This window comes from Monodelphis domestica, chromosome 5 (assembly GCF_027887165.1).
Source record: "Monodelphis domestica isolate mMonDom1 chromosome 5, mMonDom1.pri, whole genome shotgun sequence".
Classification (NCBI taxonomy): Eukaryota; Metazoa; Chordata; class Mammalia; order Didelphimorphia; family Didelphidae; genus Monodelphis; species Monodelphis domestica.
The window spans coordinates 226,182,773-226,209,879 of NC_077231.1; the positions used below are offsets into that span (position 1 = coordinate 226,182,773).

At 41.3% G+C, this 27,107-nt stretch overlaps 1 protein-coding gene across 3 annotated transcripts in view; it reads right to left on the reverse strand.

Annotated features, from left to right (window-relative positions):
* Positions 1 to 4,299: 4,299 nt before the first annotated feature.
* The window catches only part of ZNF777 (zinc finger protein 777), a 31,492-nt gene continuing 8,684 nt past the window's right edge, over positions 4,300 to 27,107 (reverse strand). For all 3 annotated transcript variants that reach the window (XM_007504542.3, XM_007504543.3, XM_056799862.1), the window contains 4 exons: positions 26,919 to 27,045; positions 15,591 to 15,704; positions 6,480 to 6,728; positions 4,300 to 5,947 (listed from right to left, as the gene is read on the reverse strand). In XM_007504542.3, the coding sequence (XP_007504604.1) occupies positions 4,776 to 5,947; positions 6,480 to 6,728; positions 15,591 to 15,704; positions 26,919 to 27,045 (1,662 nt within the window). In that variant the 3' untranslated portion in view covers positions 4,300 to 4,775. The remainder of the gene's footprint in view (positions 5,948 to 6,479; positions 6,729 to 15,590; positions 15,705 to 26,918; positions 27,046 to 27,107) is intronic.

Below are 27,107 nucleotides of genomic sequence, written 5' to 3' on the forward strand. Positions count from 1 at the left end.
TGGCCTACAAATATACTCTTAATGAGCACCTTTCCAAGCTGCCACCACACCCAAAGCACCTGCCTTCCAGAGCCATTGCCAGTGGTTTGGAGAAGCCTCCCCAGAGCCCACCTGCCAGTCCTGACCCTGGGCACAAGAGCCACATCCAGTGTCTCTCTCCGAGGGTTCCCCACACTCACCAAGGCCTCCACAGGCCCTCTGGGCTTCAGTCATTCCAACAGAGGTCCCAGTCATATGGGGCTGCATCTTGTCCTCCCTCCCCAGGGCAGTCCCCAAGCTGACAGGACCCAACCTTCCCCCCAGCCCACTGGCCTGGAGATCAAGCTGACAGTCCACTTTCCTATTTCCCAGAAGCCAGGCCTTGCCTCTCCCGGTGCTGCAAGGCTCTCCATCTCCTGGTGACCCTCATGTCAGCTCCTCTTCACAAGGAGATTCACAGCTGGATTTGAAGCAGCCACCTCTGGAGCTTCAGGCCACCAGCCTGAGCCTGAGGCAGGAAGCAGGAAGCACCAGGGTCCTGCCCCTTTAGCCACCTGCCTTTAGCCTTGCCATGAAGGAGTCCCTCTTCTAGGATGGTCTCTGCCTCTTGAATCTTGCACTGCAGGTCCTTTCCCCAGTGTTGCCACTTACCCCTCCGCCATTGCCCCATGTCTGATGCGAGGAGTGGCGCCGGCTGTGACTCCAGGAGGCCCTGGAGGTGGGGTACCGGGTTAAGGCCGGTGTCACGTCAGAGGCCAGACGCCTGCTGGGGTAGATGCCCAGGCTGAACTGGGCATGGGATTCTCTCATTGGAAGGACCCTAGAAAGTGCAGTGGTTAAGGCCAGGCCCTGACACAGGAATGTGGGACACCCTCAGGGAAGAGCGGCCCCTTTAGCAGACCCCTTGCCCCAATCCAAGAATCAAGGGCGATGCTGTTCCTCCAAGGTCTCCAGGTAGGTCTGAGGCTTTGCTTGAGGGAGGCCATCGGAGGTGAAGAGCCTGGCGGCCCACCCTGACCTGCTTGGACACAGGAGCATGAGAAGGAGCTCCCTCTCTAGGATCAAATGTAGGTTCCTCTCTTTGGCCTCCAAATTCTCGTTTGACGGCTCCCTCTCCCTTTTCCATCTTGGACGCTCTATTCTCCCCCAGCACTCTCCAATGCAGCGACCCTTGAAGTCAGATTTATATCCTGTAATATTAGTCTGACTTCTAAGCTATAACTCCAACTAGAGACCAGGCTGCCATTTGACCTGAACAGAAATAGGCTATCTCCCTGATCTCTTTGCCATGCCGAGGGACGATTTTTATTTCACATTATTATCCCGATAATAACTTAAGAGGTCATCACTATGGTTTATATAATTTTTTTTCACAATTGCCCTTTGAGATAGAAAAGTCCAAGTTTTATTCATCTTAAAAAACAAAAAACACAAAAAAACCACAAAAAACCTTACCTTACATCTTAGAATCTGTATTGTGTATTAGGTCCAAAGCATGAGAGGGAAGGGCTAGGCAGTGGGGGTTAAGTGACTTGCCCAGGGTCACAAAGCTAGATGAATTTCTTAAAAAAAAAAAAAAGGAAGGGGGGGGCAGCTGGGTGGTTCAGTGGATTGAGAGTCAGACCTCCAGATGGGAAGGTCCTGGGTTCAAATGTGGTCTCAGACACTTTCTAGTTGTATGACGGTGGGCAAGTCAACCCCCACTTCCTAGCCCTTAGTGCTCTTCTGCCTTGAAACCAATACTTTGTGTTGATTCTAAGGTAAATGTTTTTGTTGGTTTTTTAAATGAAGTCTTCCTTAGAGAAGTAGCTCAGAAATAACTTCCAAAACAGAAATGAGCTCATACTAATGTCACAATTAGATGATGTCCTCCTTGTGGGCACAGAATGAATAGGACGTTGCATGGGGTCAGGGCAGGGAGAAAAAGATAGAAAATGTGGGAAGTTTGAGGAATGGAATCTTTGGGTTGAAGAACATCAAAAGAGGAGACTGTCCAAGAGGATGAAGTGGGGGGGGGGGGAGACAAAATTAACTCCAATTTCACGATTGAACTGCCAGCACCAGCCTTGCAGGTGATGCTCATCTTTTATGAACACTTTGATTTCTAAATCTGGGTTTCCTAGGAAAAGACAGACTCTGGAAGCCCTCACTTATTTCTGGGTATCATGACCAGGTGGGGTTGTCATAGCAATGTTAGGTATCAGATTCAGGTGTTCTTAGGGTCCACTCAGTACTGGAGAGAAGGCTGTGTCTGGAGCCAGAAAACCTCAATTTAATCTTGATCTCAGATGCTGTGTGACCCTGGGCAAGTCATTTAAACTTTGGCTACGTGTTTCCTTGTCTGTAAAATGGGGCTAGTAATAGAACCTATCTCATTCAGTGTTGTGAGGATTAAATGAAATATTTGAAAAGCCTGTAACCCAACGTCTAGCATTTTGTCATTCATTTGTACACTACTGTGACCCCATTTGGAGTTTTCTTGGCCTCAATACTGAAATGTCATTTCCTTCTCCAGCTCATTTTATAGATGAGAAAACTGAGGCAAACAGAGTTAAGTGACTTGCCCAGGGTGACATAGTAAGGAAGTGTCTGAGGCCAAGTTTGAATGTAGGTCTTCTTGACTCCAGACCTGGTATTCTAACCATTGTGCGACCTCACTACTTATCTAGTAGATACTTAACAAATGCCTGTTCCTGTCTTCTTTCCTATAAAATGAGGGAGTTTTAATTTTTGTGAGCGTGTTAGACCACTTTGGCAGTCTAGAAAAACCTATAAAACTCTTCTTCAAATGATTTTTTAAAAAGTCCTTACCTTGTATCTTAGAATTGAGACTAAATACTGTTTCCAGCACAGAAGAGCAGTCAGGCTTAGGCAATGGGGGAGGGTTAAGTCACTTGTCCCGGATCATGACAGCTACAAAGGGTCCCCCTAATTGCTGTTGGTAAATAATTGTGGCAAGTTCCAAATTTTAGTCAGAGGTTAATGAAAATAAAGATGTATTCCCTCCCAATCCCACAACCCAGGTTCACAAAGGCTCTGAAATCTGTGCACAGACCTTGAGTTAACACCAAACTAGGGGATGATCTTCAAGTCGAGCTCTAACATTCTGAGATTCCGTGTCTCTATAGACTATCTACCCTTATCAGCGTGGACTCTGCCAGCAAAACTGGCATCAGTTAACTGGCTGCCAGCTCTATCTAGCTCTCACCTCGGCCTCCATCAACGGCCATGGACATGAGAGGGTTTTGAACAGCTTGACCTTCTAGCTTCTCCAAAATCTGTCCTACTCTGCCTTCATTCTGTTCATTTGTGCATAATTTCAAACTCATGAAGGGCAGGGGCTTATTCTGTACCTAATCAGCAAAGGACTGGGTATATATTTATCTGCTTGATGGAGTCAAGCTACCCAGTTGCCTCTTTAGCTCATCCCTTCATTCTCTTCTCTGTTTAAGTCATTTTGAATGGCCATCATGTCCTCCTTCACTTTTAACATCCTGCCACTCTCTTGATGCTCTATTGTGTCCTTTGGCAAGCCATCTCACGTCCTTGGGTCAGTGGTTGGACCCGACAGCTGAGGTGCTTTCCAGCTCTAACATTCTTTTCTTTGTCTTCTCCCTTACACCAGTCAGAGCATCCTCTCCTCTGCCCCTAAGAACTCCAGGTGGATCAGAGGGTATCCAGATTACCCTACCTGCTACATGCTGACAATCCTTTGTTTGCTCATCATTTCCTTCCATTTTCACCGAACCTGTTCAATGGTAAGTGGTGAGATAAGGCAAGAGAGCCTCGGTGCTCTCCTTCGTACATATTTACACTACTTTGTAATGGCGGGAACTTTGCTATCCCAGAGAGGGCTCCTTTGCAGACCCACCAAGGAGTCTTCAGATCTAAAGGAAGTGTATTCATTCCGTGACAATCTGTAGTCCACAGTGAAGCTTTCCCATATAACTCCAGTTGCCAGCAATGTTTCCCCTTCTTGAGAGCCCAAGGACTCCACACCTGGCACTCTGGCACTTCATTATCCTAGTTTAGTCCTTGAATGGACCGCTGTCTTGACCCTGTTTTCTGATCTTCTCCTTGGTTCTGTCTCCTGATGAAACTACAAACCTCTAGAAGGCAGTGAAGTCTTCAATCCCCGGCTGACTTCACCGGGCAAAGGGCCGAGCATGGTGGGTGTCCTGAAAAGGTCATCAGATCCAGCAGAAATAAACAAGATGGACTGGGCAGGCGGTTGCCCATACCACCACACTCCAGCCAGCCCCACGCCAACCCCCAAAACAAAATAAAGCAAAAACAAAAACAGCAAACAAGAAACACTCGTCTTTTAAAAATTACTCTATTATTATCAAATAGAACCACAGTATCCAAAAGGTAATTATAAAGTTCTATCCCCGACTAAATCAACCTGCACCACCCCCAGGAGAACCCCAGAGGCCGGCAGCCAAATCACTCCCCCCGTGCTGATTGGTTTCATCCATTTTATTGTCAAGGAAATTCACAACCCAAGGGGGTTCCCCAGGCCCTCATGTTCCCCTTGGGGCAAAGGATGAGGGAAGAGGGGCAGAGTGCAACCTGGTCTCACTACCCCCATTTTCCTGGGGGCACAGGGTGGGATAGGAGATTACAGAAAGGGGGGGGCTTCCCCTTGGCCCCCTGCCCCCAATCTCTGGGGTCCACTCTCCTCTGGGGGGGCAAGGAGGCTGGGCAGGTACGGATGAGGGGTCATTCCTAGTTCCCCCTGCCCCTGAGTGCCCCCCAGCGAGAAGCAGGGCCCAGGAACAGGGGGCAAGCCTGGCTCACTCTCCGGTGTGAGTTCTAAGATGGTACTTGAGCGACTGTTTGTAGCGGAAGCACTTAGCACAGTGGGTGCAGGGGTAGGGCCGCTCGCCGGTGTGTGCCCGCTGGTGCTCCAGCAGGTGGTGTTTCTGTGTGAAGCGCTTGCCACACTCGGTGCAATGGTAGGGCCGCTCGCCAGTGTGGATGCGCCTGTGCTCCAGCAGGTGGTGCTTGCGGATGAAGCTCTTGCCACACTCGGGGCAAGCGTGCGGCCTCTCCCTCGAGTGAACGCGGCAGTGGTTGGTGAGCTTGGACTTCTCGCTGAAGCTCTTCTCGCACTCGGGGCACTTGAAGGGCCGCTCGCCCGTGTGAGTCCTCTGATGGCGCAGCAGGTGCGAGGGGCGGCTGAAGCTCTTGCCACACAGGCTGCAGATGAAGGAGACCTCGTGCTTGCCGGCGTGCACGCGCTGGTGGATCACCAAGCTGATCTGCAGCCGGAAGCTCTTCTTGCACTCCGGGCAGGTGTACGGGCGCTCCCCGGTGTGTGTGATCTGATGCTTGGTCAGGCTGGACTTGTGGCTGAAACTGCTGTCACACTCGGAGCACTGGTAGGGCTTGGCCCCCGCCCCCGCTCCCGCCCCCAGGCCGGGAGACTTGGGCCGGGGCTTGAGCGAGTGCTTGGGGTTGTAGGCGGTCCCCCGGTCCGGGGAGGCGTAGCCACCACGCACGCGGTGGATGCGCTGGTGCAGAGTGAGCTGCTGCTTATGGCGGAAGCTGATATCGCAGTCGGTGCACTCGTAAGAGCCCTCCTTGATGTGGTTGCGCTGGTGGATGATGAGGTTGATCTTGAGGCGGAAGCTCTTGCCGCACTCCATGCACGTGAAGGGCCGCTCACCCCTCCGGTTCCGCTGCTGGTTGGCAGCCGCTGCTGCTGATGCCCGGGGCTCGCTCAGGGAGGGTGGCGCCAGGCGCTTGACAGAGGTGCGGCCTCCCAAGTGCAGGTGTGGGCGGCCCTCAGAGCCCTCGGAGGGCGTGGCCACGGGCAGAGGCGCCGGGAACAGGCCGCCATCGTATCTGTCGGACAGTGGCCGGAGGGCCTGCAGCTGCTGCGCCTCCTCCTCATCCTCGTCCTCCTCGTCCTCTTCCTCGTCCTCCTCGTCCTGCTCCTCTGTTTTGATCACGATTCCCTCGGCTGCAGGGGACAAAGCGCAAGAGAGGCCCCATTAGAGGCGAGGCAGCTCCAGCCCGCTTCAACTGGGCCCCCCAGTTCTCCGGCAGGCAGCATGTCGCCCTACATGCTGCTTCCTCTAGGGTTGAGCCCCATCTCTACATCATTGGCCAACGTAAGTACCCCACACACACACCTGGGCTCTGGCTGGACTCCCCACTTGGGAAATAGAGCAGGAAGAACATATAGATACCCCAAGGTTGAGCACCCCCACTTTACAGAGGAGCCAAAGGGAGATGGCCCGGGTCACAGGTACAGCCCCAGCGATGCTGGTCTAGATGGCAGGTCTGACTGCAGGAGAGCCAAAATGGAACCCCATTTTATTCCTTTTTGTTCAGTTTAATAAACACTTCAGCAGGACACCCTCAGTGGCTGCGAGGGCTGGTCTGGGATCCTCCAAGCCCTCACCTAAGGGAAGCCTGGATTTTCCCCATAGGAGGAGATCCGGGGACCCCCAGTCACACAAGGGACAGTCAGCCCTCACTTCCCATCTTACCTGTACAGTTTCTCTGCTGCACCAGCATCTGCTTCAATTCACTGAAATCCCTGGTGTCTTCGGGGGATTCCCTAAGCCTGGTCTCCTGCTGGGTGTCTGAATCAAGCTGTTCCCCACAGGCTTCCCCTAGCTCGGACTCTTGAAAGCCATGTTCTTCCACTTGTCCTGCCAGTGGCTCTGGTGTTTCCAGGCTTTCTGAGCCTTCATCATTTGTCTGTACTTCAATTTTTATCACAATTCCATCATGTGCTGGAAGAAAAGGAGAAAAAGGGAACTCAGGAAATATTCACACATCACTTTCACAGATCAGCCTGTCCTGTTTTGTTTTAAGGCTTACTTGTGCCCCTCTCCTATCACCATGTAAGACTCACATCTGTGGTATGGGCTGGATACTATGGACTCTCCTGTTGGGGGCTATGTTTGAGCCCTCATGGGAGTGGAGGATGGATCAGGTGACCTTTGGAGACCCTTGGGTCAAAGGGCCTTGACTGGACTATACTGTTCCTGCCTTCCCCACCATGCTGTGCTCAGGCCCTTATAGAGAAAGTCACTAATAGGAGATGTTTCTACCGCTTTCAGAACAGAACTCTCTGGGATAGGGTGTAAGGTGGGCCTGCCTTAGAGCAAAGTCACCCTGCAGGGAAAATGTGTAGTTTATTAACACCTCGACCATAGCTGCTTCCAGAAAGGCCAAAACAAACGGCTCTAGCAACAGAAGAAATTCATATGGAAGGCTATGGAGTCCAAAGGCACATAGAAATCAACTTTCAAGATATCTTAAAAATGGGGAGAGGGAGGCATTCCAAAAGAATGAAAAAGATTGTAGACTACTATTTAAAAATAAAAGGTGACCTAGAAGACATCAGCAAATATGTTTCATCACAAAAAAAAAACCCGAAATAATCATGCAATACATTCAAACTTTTAAAACTTACTCATTATGCCAATTTTTTTTTGTCTTTAAAAATATAATTTACTATGTGGGGTGTCTATGGAAGGGGAGGAGAATGGGTTACTGGGGGAAATTATAGTGATGTAAAAAAAACAAAAGGTAGCAATAAAAAAGTTATTTTTTAAAAAGTATCATGAAGAGGCATCTAGGTAGCTTAATGACTAGTGAGCTAGACCTGGAGATGGGAGGTCCTGGGTTCAAATACAGCCTCAGATACTTCCTAGCTATGACCTAGCTTGACCCTAGCCAAGTCACTTAACCTCAGCTGCTTAGCCCTTACCACTCTTCTGCCCTGGAACTCAATAGTTAATATTGATTCTAAGCCAGAAGGTAAGGGTTATTTAAAAAGTAACCTGTGCATGTATTGAAGGAATCCAACACATAAAGGAAAAAGGAAGCCTTTCACCTGTGGTACTTTTTATGTGTTTCCATCCCTCAAATGATTTGAGAGATCAAGTATAAAAGCATATTAAAATAACAAGAAAGCATTCTGGACATTGAGTAGACTTTTTGTGGGTGCCTCATGGAAAGATATGGATAAGAATCATTCAGGATGAGATTTTCCAAAGTGGATGAAGGACCCACATCATTAGTCATCCACTGAAACCTGAATTATTGTCATGAGTACCAGAATCTCATAAGCCAACCACTTTCTTTTCATCTAGGATCAGCCTTATGCCTAGGCAGAGTAGGTGGACATCTATACAATGTGACCTGAGGAGTATAAGGAAGGCCTCAATCTTCAAAGATATTTCCTGATCAAGATGCCACTATCAAGACTGACTCCTCAGGCTTAGTTAAACAAGCATGTATCAAGCACCTACTATGTGCAAATTGCTATACAAAGTGGAAGATAACAATGTAGGGAAAAAACCACATCTGAACCAAACCAGCCCTTCAAGGCTTCCTAGTTGGGTCGTCTCCATAAATGCAGATTCCTAATGTGAAAGGAAATTCTCGGTTCTCTTTGTCTATTCTGAGTTTACACCTGTAAAAAGAGAATCCTTTATTCTCTTTGCCTAGTTGGAGTTAACACTTTGGTTAACAATAACCCCTACTCAGTACCTCACTAGATTTTGAAGACAGAATTAAGTCTCCTTTGTCCACCTTCTGATTGAATCAATACAAGCTTGAACTAGATGGAGGAGCTGCAAAACAAGAATTCACACCCTGAGAAGCTCAATCAGCCAAGAAACTTGTGAACCCTTTTGACGATAATTCACACATCCAGAAGGTAAGAAGTGGATCCCACAGACACTGCCCCCCTGGGCAGTGCTAAGCAATTTGGAAGCTGTGATTGGCCCCTGTAAAGAGGGGAAGAGGCAAGAAGCCACTATAAAAGGCCCTGAATTTCAAAGAAGGAAGTCAGCTTAAGGAAGAAAGTCTGCCTCAGGAGTCACCTTCAATTCGAGTCATCATCTTGACCTGCCTCTTGTAGGGAACTTGGGTGAGTGAATAGCTGACTTTCCCTTCCTGTCTTCTGGAGAGAGTTTAAACCCGGTTGAAGGTCAACAAGTCCTAGCTGAGTCCAGCTCCAAAGCAATATTTAGTTGGATAGGCTAATGTCATCTCTACCCTTTTGTATTTCTCTACTTTCACTCTTTCCACCTCTTTTGTAGATAAAAGCTATTAAAGGTCATTTCAACTTTGAGTAATAAAACCTTGAATCAGTGACCACCATTAGTATTTGTAATTTTCATATATTTTAGTCAAACCATTAATTTTTAATTCCTACACTAAGATGATGAATTCTTCCAACTACTAACACTGCTGATGTCTTCCTCTTAGATTGAAGGGCTTTGAAGACCTTGGAAAGAGGAGTAGGTACAAATAATGGAGATGAAAGAGAACTGTATATAACAAAGACAAACAGAGTTGCTTTGCCAGAGGTTGAACCGGAAGAGCACACACAGATCATCCAATAGTGGTAAGGCCTGAGTGCTTCAAGGATCACAGAAGAATACTGTCTAGAAAGGAAGCGTTCATGAATCACAAAGGTACAAGTTCAGGGAATGCCTTTGTGGAGATGTATCCTATAGTGTACTCCAACCTCAGACCTTGGTTAGGGGACAAAGTACATTACAAAAACCAAGCCAAAACAAAACATTTCTGAGATTTCTGCTTCCCTGTGGAAGTTCTGGCCCTGACACAAATCTCAGGGGGTATTATAAGGGCTGGTCTCATTTATTTGTCAAATCCATGTCAGTAGAGGGAAAGGTGCTTTAGAGATCAAGTGCTCTGGCCAGGGGAATGAAAGAACTTAGGAACACACATTATTAAAGATGGAAAGGGCCTTTAAGATCAGCCACTCCAACTATTCCCTTTACAAATGAGGAAACTGAGTTGGAGAGGTTGAAGAGACTTGTCCCAGGATCCCAGTAGCCAATTAATGCCATTGCCAGGATCTAAACTGGCATCTCTAAACTAACAGCCTGAATTGTGCCATGCTGTCTACCCCATCTAGTTTTTTCCCAATAAATTTTTGTTGATCTCTTAATTTTTTACATCACCAAAATGCAGAATCCTTCCCCTTCTAAGATAACGATCCCATATAACAAATATTCTTAAAGGGAAAAAAATTAGTAAAACCAATCAATACATTGAAAAAATCTGGAAATATGAGCAATTTACCACGGCCTTACACCTCTGCAAATAAGTGAAACGGGAATGTCTTCTTGTAATTCTTCTTTGGGACCAGACTTATTCTTTATAATTTTGCAACACACTTTTTTGACTACTTTGTGGCTATTTCCATTGTAATCATCATTGTATCTCTTGATTTTTTAGTTGTTTTTCTGTTTTCTGTTTTCCCAGACATGGGATTATTCTGTCATCTCTTTATTCATCATATTAATTTCTTATTGCACAATAATAATCTGTTACACTCACATATCACAATTTTCTTATGGCTATTCCTCCAGTTGATGGAATATAATCCCATGTCTGGGATGCTCTTCCTCCTCCACTCCAACTACTGATCTCCTTGGCTTTCTTTAAGTCCCAACTAAAATCCAATCTTTTACCCTCTAAATTTTAATGCCTTCCCTCTCATTTATTTCCTGTTTATCCTGTATATAACTTGCTTGTTTACTTTTTGCTTATCTGTTTGCTTGTTATCTCCTTCACTCTTCTATGAACTCCTGGAGGGCAGAGACTGTCTTTTGACTTTTGGTATCCCCACTACTTAGCACAGTACTCATCACATTGCAGGAGGAACTTAATAAATGTTTATCAAGTAACTGCTGGATATCCAATCTGATTCTAGTTATTTACTACCACAAAAGGTGCTTCTATAAATATTTTGTGGTATATGGGGACTTCTAATCAATGGCCTCACTGGGGTATAAGCTTAGTAGTGGAATCTCTGAATTGAATCAAAGGGTATGGACATTTTAGTCACTTTACATAATTCCAAATTGCTTTTCAAAATGGTTGTACTGATTCAGAGCTCTATGAACAATGAACTAGTGTTCACATCTTCTTACCACCCCTCTAACATGGATTATTCCAATCTTGTCATCTTTACCAATTTTCATGACATGAGGTAAAACTTCATTTTGATTGACATTTTTCATTATTGGTGCATTCTTTCCTGTGGTTGTTAATAGTTAGCAATTCTTTTGAGAACTGTTCATATCTTTTTGACCTTTAACCATTTATCTATTGAGAAATGACTTTTAGTTTTACATCTGTTAGTTATCTTGGTTTGGAAATTCTGAAAGCATATAGCTAATTAGTAGCCTTGAATGTCTTCTAGGCTTGTCTAACTAAATATGTCCAAAAGTAAACTCATTATCTTTCTCCCCAAACCTATCTCTCTTCCTTACTTCCCTATTTCTGTCAAGGGTACCACCATCTAATCACTTGGATTTGCAATCTCTTTGTTATCCTACAGTCCTCATTTCCACATTCAATATATTCATCACAAAATCAATTGCCCAGTTTACTAACTCCTATCTTCACACAATGTCTCCCATACATCTACTTCTCTCCACCTTAGCTCAGGTTCTCATCAATTTTGACCTAAACTATTGAAATGACTTCCAAATTGTTTTCACTTCTAAAATCAGATATAAATTCCTGCATTTGGCTTCAAAGTCTTCATCACTTGGCTCAAACTTATTACATACTTGATTTAGGTTAAAGGTTCTCATTAGCTCTAATATTCTAAAATCTTATGATTCTGTGATGTGCGATGACAACATTGCTTCCTTTTTTTTAAGTTTTAAAATAAATTTTATTGATTCCTATTATTTTGGCTCATATTGATTCCCACATATACTTCCCTCTACTCTTATTTTTAAAAGAATTAGATTTTAAAAGGAAAAGGCAACACATCATTTGGTTCACTGAGAGATGCATTTTCTAAAATCTTCTCTAGGGCAAAACTTGTTCATTTTAATTACACAGTCTTCATTTTATTGTTCTTTCCATTTTCACTGTTTTAGTTACTAAGTATGTTGTTTTTCCTGGTTTTGCTTACCTCACTCTGCATCAGTTAATAAGTCTTCCCATGTTTCTGTGATTTGTGTGACTTTTATTAGTGAGGAATGTTCCCTTCAGTTCACATGCCACAACTTATTTAGCCATTCCCTGGGTTAATATGCATTCATTCTTTTCTAATTCATTATGACCACAAAAGTGGATGCAATGATACTTTGGCATATGTGTGACTTTTTTGTCTTTGACTTCTTTGGTGTATATGCCCAGTAATGGAAGCTTAGGGCATAAGGATATGGACAGTTTTTTGTTTTGTTTTGAATTGGTTCCAAGGCAAAAGAGTGGTAAGGGGTAGGCAATTGGGGTTAAATGACTTGCTCAGAGTCACACAACTAGGAAATGTCTAAGGCTAGATTTGACCTCAGGATCTCCTGTGTCTAGACTTGGCCCTCAATTCACTGAGCAACACAGCTGTCCCGATATGGACATTTTAGTTACTTCCAGGGAGGTAGAATTCCAAATTGCTTTCCAGAATAGTTAGACCAATTTGTACTTCCACCAGCAGCCTCTTCCAGTCTTCCCACAGCTTGTCCAACTTTAAAAAACTTCCATCTTTTGTCATCTGTCCTAATTTGCTGGGTGTAAAGCAAACCTTCACAGCACTTCTTTCCCTTGGCAACCTTCAGTTCTCATTGGTACACCTATCATCTTCACACCAGTGATACTCAGTTCCATATATCTAGCCCTCATATCTCCTCTGAGCTTCAGTCTCTCCTCTTGAGCTTCCTATAAAGCATTATTTTATTAATAATTATATTTTTATTCTGAATTTAAAGACTAAATAAAATTAGGATTTCTATATGCAACGTAGAACCAAGAAGGCTGTATGTGAATCTGATTTTCTTAAATACAGCTTGTATTTCTTTTAAGTGTATGATAATTTGAACACACAACTTTGTTAGCTCACTTCCTTTTCTTCTGACTTTTTTGTTCTTTTGTGCATTTAAAAAAATACTTCAATGATCATTTTTTAATTTTTCCTTTGTTGTTGGTTGTCTCTCGAACCAAGGATGACGATTGTCTTTGTGCGTTTTTCCTTTAATATTTTGGAAATCTATCACTAGGCTCCCACTTTGCCACTTCCCAATCCTTACTCCTACCAATGGGGAAAAAGGAAAAAAACCACAACTTAGAACAAACATGCATTGTCAAGTAAAACAAATTCCCACATTGGCCATGTCTTATTCTGCACTCTGAGTCCATCACTTCTCAGTAGGTAAGTACAGTCTTCATCATTAGACCTCTAGAACTGTGGTTAGTCACTGAGGGAAGTCTTTCAGAGTTGTTTTTCTTACAATGCTATTATATAAACTGTTCTCCTGGTTCTGCTAACTTCTTTGCACCAGTTCATATAAGTCCTTCTAGATTTCTCTGGTTGCCATTTCACACTATTAACTCATATTGTGTTTATAGCCTGCTGAAATCACCAGTTAACTTTTTAGCAAACAAATATACATAGTCAAGCAAAGCAATTTACCTCAATGGCTGTATATAAAATTATTGTCTCATTGTGAACCCCAAATCCATCACCTCTCTATAACAGATAGCATATTTCATCATTGATCCTCTGGAATCCTGAATGGTCATTGTATTGATTATCATTCTTACAGCTTTCAAAGGTTTGTTTTTACAGTATTGTTATTGTATAAATTGTTCTCTTGGCTAATCTAGAGGCATAAATTTTCTTCTTCTGACTAAATGTATAAGAAAGGCTTTGATATGTTATCTCATTGTCACTTTCTTTGATGAAATTACCTCTTGTTTTTTATTTGTTCTTTGATTCACCTGTTTAGGGTTAAATTATTTCATTTCCAGCTAGTTTTTAGTCTTGTTGAATATAAATTTTACTTGCATTTTGGCTAGTAAAGGACATTTAATTTTTTTGCATTTGTGAGATTTTATGCCTAATACACAGTCAGTTTTTGTAAAGGTGCTATATATACATTGAACTGAAAATTATTGATATTCCTTTTTTGTTCCATTCAGTAATTTCCAGGGATCTATCATATCTAACTTATAAAATTCTATTTGGTGGGGGGCAGCTAGGTGGCTCAGTGGATTTAGAGTCAGGCCTATAGGCAGGAGGTCCAGGGTTCAAATCTGGCCTCAGATACTATGTGACCCTGGGCAAGTCACTGAAACTCAATTGCCTAGTCTAAGAGCTTTCTTTCAAATGTGATTTGGGGAAAAGAGGGCAAAAATCTTCTTTTGAGAAATTTTTGCTTATTTTTGACTACTTATCTATTAGGGAATAGCTCTTGTTCTTATATATTTGTATTAATTCCTTACACATTTTGGATATCAGATCTCTGTCAGAGATATTTGATGCAGAGTTTTTCTCAAACTGACATTTTTACTTTTTGTTCTAGCTTCAATAATTTTGCTGTACAAAAGTGTTTCAATTTTATGTGTACAAAATTGTCCATTTAGTTTTAGTTCACTATCCTCTTTTTTTTTTAAATAAAAAAACCTTACCTTCCATCTTAAAATCAATACTGTGTATTGGTTCCAAGGCAATGGGGGTCTAGTGACTTGCCCAGGGTCACACAACTAGGAAGTGTCTGAGGCCAGATTTGAACCTGGGAAATCCCATCTCTGGGCCTGGCTCACAATCCACTGAGCCACCCAGCTGCCCCCTCACCATCCTCTTTTGATGGAGAAAAACGAAGGCCCAGATATAGACATGAATATACCTGATGATGGGTAGTTAGCATTCACAGGCTTTAAAGTTCTCCAGGATGAGCCAAATCACTTGAACCCTACTGCTTTTCAGAGCAAAGTAAGGTGGTACATAAGAACCATAGCAGCAAAGAACAAGACCCAAATCAGAGCCATTTAGAAATTCATCAAAATTCTTACTTTAAAAAACAATTTATATCATTTCACTTGGCAATCCACTACTGGGCAATACTCTCAAGGGAAGCAAAGATAAAAGGAAAGGGCCCAGGTGTCAAGTGAATATGTTAATATTCATAGCAGCACATTTGGAAATAGAGTGGGCACCCACTGCTTGGGGAATGGCTAAACACATTTATATGTGAATATAATTTAATATTATTACATATCAATGATGAATATGAAAAATTCAGAGAAACAAGATTATATTTGGATGAACTAATAGAGCAAGAGCCCAAAGCACAATACAAACAATAACATAATATGGTAAATAGTAAAAAGAAATAAAAACAACATTTAAAAAACAACAAAATTCAGAATAAATGGAAGTGCCCAGTGTTGAATCCAGAGGTGTGATGACTATGAATGCTAAATGAAGCAGATGAGGACAATCACAGTTCCCATTAATTGGTTGGTTTTACTTTATTCTTTGTTTCAAGGGAGGGTTATATGTGTGCATGTACATATGCGAGAAGAGGGAAAAGTACATAGGGAAATGAATTGTGGTATAAAAAATATTAAAACACTAATAAAATTTGTTCAGTTATTTCAACATTTGGTAAACATGAAAAGGGTTAGAAATCCTCAAGCAGGTCTCATATTCACCTTCAGATATATTTTATTTACAATTTGTTGCATTAGGTTCTCTAACATATAATCTTTTTCTAATTTATCTTAGGAGAGATAAAACCCAATAAAGGAAAATTGTAGTTACTTAGAGTTCTAGGAAAAAATACTCTGTATTAATCCTACCAGCCACTTACCAGCACTAGGGTCAGTTGGTGTTTCACCTTCCTCAGAATCTTCCTGTTCCTGCATGGTTGGCCTCTCTCCTCTTTCCATCTGTGACATAAGGTCTGGTTTGGAAATTGCATAGTCTGGCCAGGAAAAAAAAGAAACAAGAAAGATCATGGGACAGTGTTAAGCCAGGTTCTATTAAGATGCTGAATGTGCTTATGTGTTATACTAGCAGTTAGCCTTTGACAAGGTGTATACTCAGCATATAGTAGTGTTCTAGACATATTTTCTTCTGTATGTTGTGTATGTAATCTGTTCTACTGATTGACCTATTTCTTAGCTAATACCAAATTGTTTTGAATAATTACTGCTTTATAGTATAGTTTGAGATATGAGACTCCTAGGTCCCCATTGTTTCCATTTTAATTTTTTTCTTGAAATCACTGAACATTTTTTTCTCAAATTTGTTTTTTAAAATAATTCTGTAAATTGATCCTTTGGTAGTTTGATTGGTATGGCCTGGAATAAGCAATTTACGTAATATTGTCAATTTTATTATATTGGTTCCTGCTCCTCATGAGCAGATTATTATTTTTCCATTTTTTTAGGTGAAGAGTTGTTTATAGTTGTGTTTGTTTTTGTATGTACATAGTTCTTATGTATGTCCTAGAAGCTAGATTCCCAAGTATTTTATATATTTTATAGTAATTTTAAATGGAATTTCACTTTCTATTGCCTCTTATTGCCTGTAAGATTTATGAATAGTAGAAAAGCTCATGACCAAACAAGAAACATAGTATCATGCAAATAAAATGGATTTTTGATTACACAAAATTTAAAAGTTTTTGTACAACCTAATCTAATAAAAGTAAGATTAAAAGGGAAACAAGAGAAGAAAATATTTGTATAAGTTTCTCTAATAAAGGTCTCTAAAATAAGGAACTAATTCAAATTTATAAGCAAAAACACCATGGCCTAATTGATAAGTGGTCTAAGAATATGAAGAGATGGTTCTCAGAGGAAAGCTATCTATAGTTATATATAGGAAGAAAAAAAATCTTCCTAATTAAAGAGATCACAATTGAATAGATTTTGAGATTCCACCTCATGTCCACAGAAAAATGTTGGAGTGACTATAGTAAAACAGGCACTGCTGGTGGACCTGTGAATAGATAGACCATTCTGTAAAACAATTTGGAATAATAATATACAGAAAGTTACTAAACAGAATTTGGCCTTTAACCCAGCTAGGCCTATACCCTAAACAGATTTTTAAAAAAAGGAAGGTTATGTACAAAAATAATTATAGCAGCTCTTTTTGTGGAGGCAAAAAACTTGAAAACTAAGAGGATGTCCATCAGTGGAATATGGATGAATGAATTGTAGTATATTAATGTGATGCTGCAAAAAAATGAGAAAATAAATGATTACAAAAAGGCATGGGAAGGTTTATATGAAATGATGTAGAATGGAGTAAATAAAACCAAAAGAAAAACTTATGCAAGACATTATGTAAAAAATGATAAAATTCAAGATAAACTGATGAGAATGAAATGAATAGAACTAGGAGAACAATTTATACAATAACATCAACACTAAAAACAAACAGAGGAATTAAGATTTTTCTCTTTGACCTTGGTGGGCAAAACTAGGTATAAAGTTTTTTGATTCCTTGATTGACTGTAGCAGATTTAGGGTTGCTTTAAGGAAAAATATTTGAGCTAATCAAAAGCAGACTGAATTATGTCAGGAGGTGATGGATTCCTTGTCCTTAAAGTTTGTCTTCAAGCAAAGACAGGATAACCACTTGTCAGGGATCCTGTAGAGCAAATGTGTCAAACAGATAGCTCCCTGGCAGCCACAGGCCCTGATATTTCCCAGTGTCCCTGAACCAGAATAAAATGTAATTGGTAAATGTCTTAACAAAAATAAATCAACATACAATAGTACATAAATAGTGTTGTTTCTGTTTGACATACTACTCTAAAGGAAATTCTTTTTGTTGTTCATCCATTTTCCAAGAGGACCAATGACAACATGGGTTTAAATGAGGAAGAATTGCACAAAGTTGTCAGCCTCTGTAAACCTTAAAATTTCTTAGACTTATAAATGTTGGAAATTTCACCATTGGGAAATTTCATACTTGAAAAATTTCCTATTGATAATGGGAACTCTATTGGAATGTGAACCCCATTGGCATGGGAGGTTCCTCCTCCTCCCTTCTTAAGATTACTTTAGGACAGAAACCTTTTGCTGAACAATGGAAAGGGCTTTGACCTATGCTTAAGCATAGAACAGGAATTTCTTTGAGTCATGATTGATTTTAGAATTGATACAATGGAGATACTTGGAATGACAGAACCAGGTCTTGGAAATTGCAATCTCCACCCTACTCAGTCCTAACAGGATTTAGGAAGGGCTGCAGCATAGATCAAAATTTAATTATTCCAATCTCTACCCTACTCAGGGTAACAGGATTTAGGAAGGGCTGTAGCAAAGGATCAAGATTTAATTATTGAGAATATGACCTTCAACAGACATGTGCAAAGCCACAGACCTCTGGGTGGTCCTGGGTTAAGCTAGAGCCACCATTGGCACAGGGAAGACATGGACAGTGATTGGTAGATGTGAGAACTGAGGGGAGGGAACTGGGATGGTGTCCTTAAAGATAGCAGGGTCTGAGGACTGGGGGTGGTTGGTTGGAGAGGTTTTGGCTCTGAGAGGTTGTGCTGGCTCTGAAGGAGGCTGCTCTGAAGGAAGCTGGAGGTGGAGGCCCCTGAGACTGTTTCTCCATTTTGGTCACGTGAGTGATAGGGACTGATCTCCTTTCTTTGCCTCAGCTATCTAAGGGCTTGGGCCTTTTGGCCCAGCCTAAACAGAGGGGGTATTTAAGCCCTATTCCCTTCTCTCCCCTCTCTCTCTCTCTCTCTCTCTCTCTCTCTCTCTCTCTCTCTCTCTCTCTCTCTCTCTCTCTCTCTCTCTCTCTCTCTCTCATACCTTTCTTCCTCCTGTTTGTAATTAAAAACTCCATAAAAGGTTGACTGCTGACTTGAGTTGTCATTTAGGAATTACATAGCTGAATTCCTTGGCGACCTTAAATTAATATATATCAGTCTTTTAAAGTGATTTCCTTGTCACACCTCAATGTCTCTTTCAGAGTTAGTAAATCCAGGGGCAAGACACAAGTTAGGACAGCTGGCCAATGACTCTCAATGCAGTAAATGATGTTGGCATCTTCAATATCTAATCAAACTCTAAGCTTTGCACAGCCCCTATGGTCTTTGGAACAAATTATTCTCATTGGTCTATTTAGTTGGAGAAAGTCTTAATATTCTTGGGGTAGAGACCTCCCCTCACTCACCAATGACTTTGAGGCCTCTTTAACCTCAATCTGGTTTAGCTCATCTGCTAAGCCTTATATTGTGTTGAACTAAGTGATCTCTGAGGTCCTTTGCAATTCTGAATTAACAAGTGGCAATGAGGATCAAAAGGGGGAGGCCCAGGAACCAAGAAGAGTATCAGTGCTAGCTGATGTGACACATATAATCAACTAGCATTTATTTTATTTTTTTTAAACCCTTACCTTCTGTCTTAGAATCAATAATCAATACTGTGGACTGGTTCTAAGGCAGAAGAGTGGTAAGGGCTAGGCAATGGGGGTTAAGTGACTTGCCCAGGGTCACACAGCTAGGAAGTATCTGAGGCCAGATTTGAACCTCTTGTCTCTAGGCCTGGTTTTCAATCCACTGAGCTGTCCCTTCAACTAACATTTATTAAATGCCTACTATGTGCCGGGCACCATGCTAAGCATTGCCGACACGAAATAAGAGAAGAACATGGTCTCTGCCTTCAGGGAGTGCCCAGTCTAACGGGAGAGGCAGCATATGAATAACTGTGTACACACAATCTATTGACAGGACTGACAGGTTAGTTTAGAGGGAAGACCTTCAGATTAGGAACACTGGGAAAGGTTTCCTCCTGAAGAAGACAGGACTTTAGCTGAGAAGTGATGGAAACCAAAGAGGCCAAGAAGTGGAGATAAGGAATAAGAGCACTGTATGCTTCTCACTGGACCTGTAGGATGAGGGAGGAGCATTAGATAATGCCCATCTAGGAGACTGGAAGAGAGATGGTATCTTTGACAGAAAGGGAGAAGTTCAAAAGAAAGGTGCATTTTAGATGGGGAGGAGGTAGGGAAGATAATGAGTTCTGGGCATATTAAGTTGGGAATTTAAAAAAAAAAGGGGGGAGGGAGCAAAGCCAAGATGGCAGAGTAGTAGTAAGAAAAGCACACCACCTCATCATCTTCAAACAGATATAGAAAATGGATTAGACTCAATCCTGCTGGAGAAATTCAAGAAAAAATCACAGTGAGTCATTTTTCCAGGCCAGGTTGGCATAGGGGGCAAAGAGAGAGTGAAACACCAGTAGACACTATGAATGGTGTCTGGTCAGAGGCACATCACAGTTCAGGAGCATTCCAGTACAAGATGTTGCTGAGTACTCAGGCAACAAGAGGTCCCAGATCCAGATCATGGAATGGGAACAGGTGCTAACTGACAGCTCTGTTGTTCACTACTCAGCTCTGCATCATAGATGGTGGACTGACTGAATGGAGGATTGTACCATAAAATGGCAAACTCCGTGATCTGTGCAGCAAACAAGGAGCAAGTTCAGAAGCAAGCAGAAGGCATATAAATGACCCCAGGAATGGAACAAGGCCTCAGGCCCAGCTTCTAGTCCAATCTGAAGCCTGCATAAGAATAATGAAGACAGGCGAAGAGTGACTAAATCCAGCAGAACAAGAAATCTCTTGCTCAGGCCACATTAAGGTCAGGAACTTGCAGGACTCAGACCAGGGTTGAGGGGCAGTTATTAGATCCTTATTAAGATCAGATCACTTTTGGAACACTAACAGCTTGCAGATCCCTAGCTTGTGCCGTCCCTGAGAGCTTACACCAAGAAAGCAAAGAAGGATCTGCTAGAGGATGGCCCTAACATCAAGCCTAAAGTCAGGAAGTTGACAAACGAAATAAAAAAAGAAGCCTACCATAAAAAGCTATTATGGTGACAGGGATATTCAAGATGATAAAGACCCCAGAAGAAGAGAATTACCCCAAAATATCTACAAGCAAAGCCTCGAAGTAAAACACAGCTTGGGCACAAATTTAACTAAAATTCTTGGAAAAAGTGAAGAAAGAGTTAAAAATTATTTTATCAGTGAAATAACATGGGGGGGGGGGGTGGACATGAAATTGGAAATTAAATTAAATCAATGCAAGAAAAAATTAGAAAGGGAATTTAAAACTCAGAACAATAAATATAACCTTGCCCAAACAACAGACATTGAAATTTTGAATAGATCAATTTGAAGCCAGTCATGAGACAACAGAAAAATATTTTTAAAAGTCAAAAGACTGAAAAAATTGAAGAAAATTGTTATTTAAAATTAAAAACAACTGGCCTAGAAAACCAATTGGGGAGGTTGGGGAGGGGGGGAAAGAATAATCATTTGACTAGGACAGATAGATGACTCAGTAGATTTCGAACCAGGCCTAGAAACAAGAGATCCTAGGATCAAATCTGGCCTCAGATACTTCCTAGTTGTATGACCCTGGGCAAGTCACTTAATTCCCATTACCTAGCCCTTACCACTCTTCTACTTGGAACCAATATACACTATTGATTCTAAAATGGAAGGTATGGGTTTAAAAAAAAGACTGTAAAAACCCATAATAATAATTTAACTACACAAAAGTTATTACCAAAAAGTGTCTATATGGCTTACTTTAAAAAAATTAAAAGAAAACTGCTCAGATCTCTTAAAATCAGAGAGAAAATTAGAAATAGAAAGTCTGCCAGTTGTATTATGGGGGAAAAAAAACCCATAATGAAAAGTTTTAGAAATATTATTGCCAAAAATTCAGAGCTTCTAGATCAAAGAAAAAAAATGCTACAGATAGCTAGAAAGAAGGGATTCATGTTCCAAAGTCAAGGACACACACAATTTGTGGCCTCTACTATGCAGGAACAAAGGGCTTGCATATTCCAGAAGACAAAGGATCTATATATATAGCCTTACTGTCAAGAATAACTTACCTAGCAAAACTGAATATAATTCTCTGATGGAGGCAAGGGAGGGTAGAAATGGACCTTTAACGAAATAGAAAACTTTCAAGCATTCCTGATTGAAAGACCAGAGCTAAATAGAAACTCTGGAGTTCAAATACAGAAGTTAAGAGAAAGATAAAAAGTTAAACATAAGTTAAGAGAAAGATAAAAAGTTAAATATAAACAAGGATAAACTATTTACATTTTAATATAAAGAATGATGTATATGTCCCCTCTGAACCCAATCGTCTTCAAGAGTCACAGAGGGAATTTAATTAGAGGGAAGACCTGGGAGTGGCTGTTATGTCTTGTGATGATTTTACAGCTGGGTACAGAAATATATTTAACTCGAAAGGGGAGAAAAGAGAATTAAGGGAGTTAAAGAGAATATAGATTGAATTAGTACTTAGGAAAACAAACTCTATAAAGAAGTACAAAATATTTATAGCTCTTTTTGAGGTAGCAAAGAATGGGACTCTTAGGGTATACCTATCAATTGAGGAATGGCTAAAGAAATTATGGTGTAAAAATGATGAAAGGGATGATTTCAGAGAAACCTGTAAGATTTATGAGAACTGATGAATGAAATTAAATGAATGGCTTACGTGACAACAGTACTGTAAAGACAAGAAACTCTGAAAGACTAACATACTCCATTCAGTGTACTAAGCAACCAAGATTCCAGATAAAACATGCTATCCACCTCCCGGATGGCAAGGACTTAAGAGTGCAGAAGGAGACAAGTATATATTTTTAATTATTTATCTATAAGTGGGTAAATAGATATGCAAATATATATAAACATGGATATTTTCTTTTGGATATGGCCAATTTGGAAAAATATTTTGCTTGATTATACATATTTGCAATGGGGGCTTTGTTCTTTTGTTCTTAATGGAATAAGGGAGAGAAGGAAGAGAAGAAAGATTTTTATTGATTGAAAAATTTTTTTTTAATTTCTTAAAAAAGAGATGTCCCCCAGACATCCAATTTGAAAGGTCCAACAAGGTAGCTGGTTGAAGCTGAAGCTCAGAAAAACTATTAGAGCTAGATATACAAATCTGTGAATTATAATATCTGGAGGGAGATCATAAACCCCTGGGAGCTGATGAGGACACTCAAAGAGTGCAGAGGAAAAAAAAGAGGGATGTGAATCTTGAAATTTCTCAGACTTGTGAATGTTAAAAATTTCCACATTGGGGAATTCTCCATTGGAACAATTCCCTACTGGGAACATTCCCCATTTTGACAATGAGAACTCTACTTGGATCAGAAATGGGAGGACCTCTACTCCACCTGTACTTAGGACTGCTTTAGGGGAGAAAACTCCTTGCTAAACAATGAAAGTACTTAAACCCATACTTATAATGAGGCAAAAAGTTCTTTAAGCCATGCCTATTTTTAGAATTAATACAATGGGGTACTAAGTACCTATTAAAGGTCAGGCAACTTGTAAACTTGCCAGGAGCAAAGAGGTGAAAACTTATTCAGAAGTTTTTTCTGGTACAAACTTACTAAAGGGATTAGTGGACCCAGCAGTGTTTTTAGAATGGGCTGTCCTTTGGAAAATGTCTACTGTGATTGGTAGATGGAAGAACTTAGGGGAGGTGACATAGGAGAAAAACACCTATATAAGAAAAAGCAGACTCTCTTGAAAGCAATCCTTTTGGAGGATCACTTGAGGAGAGGCCAGGAGAAGGGAAGCTCTTGGAGGACAATCTCTAAGGAGGTCTCGCTGGAGCTCCTCTGAGGGGACTCTGTCCCTCTGGAGGCTCTTGAGAGAGGCCCTTTGAAACAGTCTCTGGCTGGAAGGCTCTTTGAGGAGGACTCTGGCTGGAACTCTCTCTGAGGAGACTCTGTCACTAGAATCCTTGCTTAGACAGACCTTGTGGTGAGTGATAAAAGACTGACTGACTGATCTCTCTCTCTTAAGACTCAGGTCTAGGCCATGTTGGCTTAAGGCCCTTCATACTTATTTCCTTTTTCTCTCTTTCTCTCTTTTCTTTAATTCCTCATTGTATTATTAATTAAATTCTCTATAAAACCCAGTTGACATGGGTAGATTTATAATTGGGAATATTTCCCTGGCGACCACCTTATATTTGATTTAAAACCAAGACACTGTGGTGAAAACATATTTCCTGCGGTCACAAATTTACTTACCCACTCTTATATCTACTATAATTTAAGTCTTCCACTATTTTACTCACTACAGTTTTTAACCTCAACCATTTTAACTCTTTTAATCACCACATTTTATGACCATAACTATTTTAATTATAACAGGGACCAGGAGAGAATACTGGGCAACACTCAAGAGTAAGGGGGCATTATATGAATGATGAGACAGCAAAAAAAAAAAACAACAAAAAACAGATAAGTAGAAGGGAAACTAGGAGAAAAATAAGTAGAAGGGAAACTAGGAGAAAGTATAGCCATGAAAACCCAAAGAAGAGAGCATCCAGAAAGGAAGGGTGTTCCATAATGCCAAATGCAATAGAGGAGTTGAGAAAGATAAATACAAAAAAGATCAATGGATTATCATTTTTTAGTAAGAGCAGCCAAGGATCTTTCACCTGTATATAAGTATTTTAGAGATAACTTTTTCCACTTTGACAGCCATTAAAGTCAAGTATTGAAATAAATTGAATTTGAACCAGAACTCTGAATCATTGTATCAGAGTGTTAAGCCACAATTTTAAAAATTAACAGAACATTATTCAGTTGCTCTCACTAAAAGTGATGCCTTAATGGAAAATAAAAGTTTTTTGTACCATTAATGAATAAAATATCATTTCCAATATAAAAAAGAAAAGAATATCAGATTTACCAACTAGGAGAATATTGGTAACTTTGGAGAGATCACTGTTAATTGAGTGATGAAACTTAAAAACTATATTGCCTGGGCAGGTAGATGACTCAATGGATAGAAAGCCAGGCCTAGAGATGGGAGGTCCTGGGTCCAAATATGACCTCAGGCACTTCCTAGTTTTGTGACCCTAGGCAGACCAATTAGCCCCAATTGCCTAGCCCTTTCTGTTCTTCTGCCTTGGAGCCAATACTAAAATTGGCTCTAAAAAACCACCATATTGAAAATGGCTGAGAAGTGAGTGAGAGAAGGGGAAGCAACAAGAGAAGTTTGGATGAGAAAAATAGGACAATAAATAGCATTAGTAGAGTCTAATGAAAGTTTTGGGTTTGTTTGTTTGTTTTAAGGATGGGAGAGACACGGGCATGTTTAAAAGCCATAGAGAAAGAACCAGTAGCTAGGGAGAGGCTAAAGATAAGAAAAAGGAGCAATGATTGAGGTTTCAGTCTGCTGGAGAAAAAGAGAGGGGGATAGGATGGCCGGCAAAATGTAGGGGGGTTGACTTTGGCAGGAAAGAAGGGTCACTTCATCAGACAGAGAGAAAAGTGTGGAGGAGGTGAAGGGAGTAATGTTAATAGGCTTTGAGATGAAGAAAAAAGGAAAAGGAGTTCAAAGAAAATGATCTTAATTTACTCAGTAAAGTTAAGAGGAAGTTGGGCATGGTGGCATATACCTGTAATTCTTGCTGCTAGGGAGGCTCTCACAAGTTCCCCTTCTCCCAGCTTCTTAGCTGGAGACCTCCCTCCTACTTTATTAGTTAATTTGCTTATGCATTTATTTATTTGCTTGTTTGTTTTGAGGCCAGGTTTCCCTAACTTACCCAGGCTGGAAGTTTAGCAGCCTCTCATGGGTCTAATATGAGGGCTTCAACCCACAGGGAGGAGAGTAATTTTGTAATAGCTTCTGTGGAGAGGAAGATGAGGAATCAATTAGGCAGGAATAAAAAGACTGGTTTACTTTCATGGGGGCCCAGTTGAAGTTAGTTAACATCAATTCGTAGTATATCCAGTTATAGCTGAAGAGCTGATTCATGGTGGGAATTTTTACCCTAGGAGTTTCCATACTAATAAAATCACAGGTCTGCACCAAAACTAAAAAACCAGCCTCAGATTCAGAGTAGTGAAGGGCCATGCTCAAGGTCATTTGGCATGTTGGTGGCAAAGGCAGAACTAGATTTCTCCATACCCCATACAAAGCACTAGTGCCACCATCGCATAGCCCCAGAGCTCACAAGCCACTGTGCCCTGTCTCTGTTTGACTCATCTTGTACCATTGTGGTTTTTCTCCTCCCTTGGGCTTTATTTTCATTATTTATACTGCTCCCCCTCTTGCTTCTGGCCTCCTCATACGCAACCTTCAAGACCATGAATTCAGGAATAAAGCCTAAACCTGTCGTATCTCCCCCTCCTCCATGTCAGGGATGCCTACTATGTGCTGGGAATACAAAGAAAAACAACAGGCCCTGCCCTTAAGGAGCAGGAGGAGCAATCTAAAATGGAAGAAAAGCATGCAAACAAACAAACACATAAACATGAGATCCAAAGTAAATGGGATGAAGCCTCAGAAAGAAGGCCCCAGAAGGGGGGAAACTGTGAAAGGACTAAGAAAAGCCTCTTTTGAAGAAAGGGGATCTGAGCTTGAAGAAAGAACATTCCACACATAAGGGATAGCAAGGGAGTCCAGAAACTGTCCTGAAGACAAGGAACTGCAAAGAAGGCCAGCATCACCAGAAGAGCAGGAAGGCCATAAAGTGGGAGGAGAGCAGCTTGTGAAGGGTTTTAAAAGCCAAACAGATGTTTTAAAATTTGATCCTGAAGCCACTGCACTGACTAAGTAGGGGAGAGATGTGGTCAGAGCTTCATTTTAGAAACATCGGTTTGGCAGCTGAATGGGGATAAACTTGAATGGGGAAAGTCTTAAGGTTGGAAGGCCAACTGTGGTAATAGTCTAGGCATGAGGACACAAGATCTGCTCCAGGGGAAGGGGGAGCCAGAGGGAAGAGGAGTTATACAAGGGAGGAGGAGTAGATACAAAGGACAAACAGATTGGATATGGGAGGGGAGCTAGTGAAAATCCTCTCAAGGTACATGGAAGAGGAAGAATTTGGGGAAAAGATAATGGGTTGCTTTTGGCTATTTAGAGTTTGAGATGTCCAAGAGGCAGTCGGTGAAGGCTGGATGAAAATCACCTGCATAGAGATAATCATCTCTATACCATGGGAACCATATAACCATAGGAACTGGGGAGAAGAGAAGAGGATCAAGTACAGACTCTTAGGGATAGGTTCCATTAGTAGATGTAAACTGGAGCTTAGGTAAGATAATGCATATAAAGTATTTTATATAGCTAGTATTATTAAAGATGTATTCCTTACCCATGGAGACAAGAGATTCATAGTTGCCCCTCATCACATTCTTGTAAAGTTCCTTTTGCCACTCAGACAGGTTCCCCCACTCCTGTTCTGAGAAATGGACTGCAACATCATCAAATGTGACTGGTACCTGAAATCACAAAACATACCTTCAGCACAGTCCAAATATGGAGCTTATAAGTAAATTCTTAT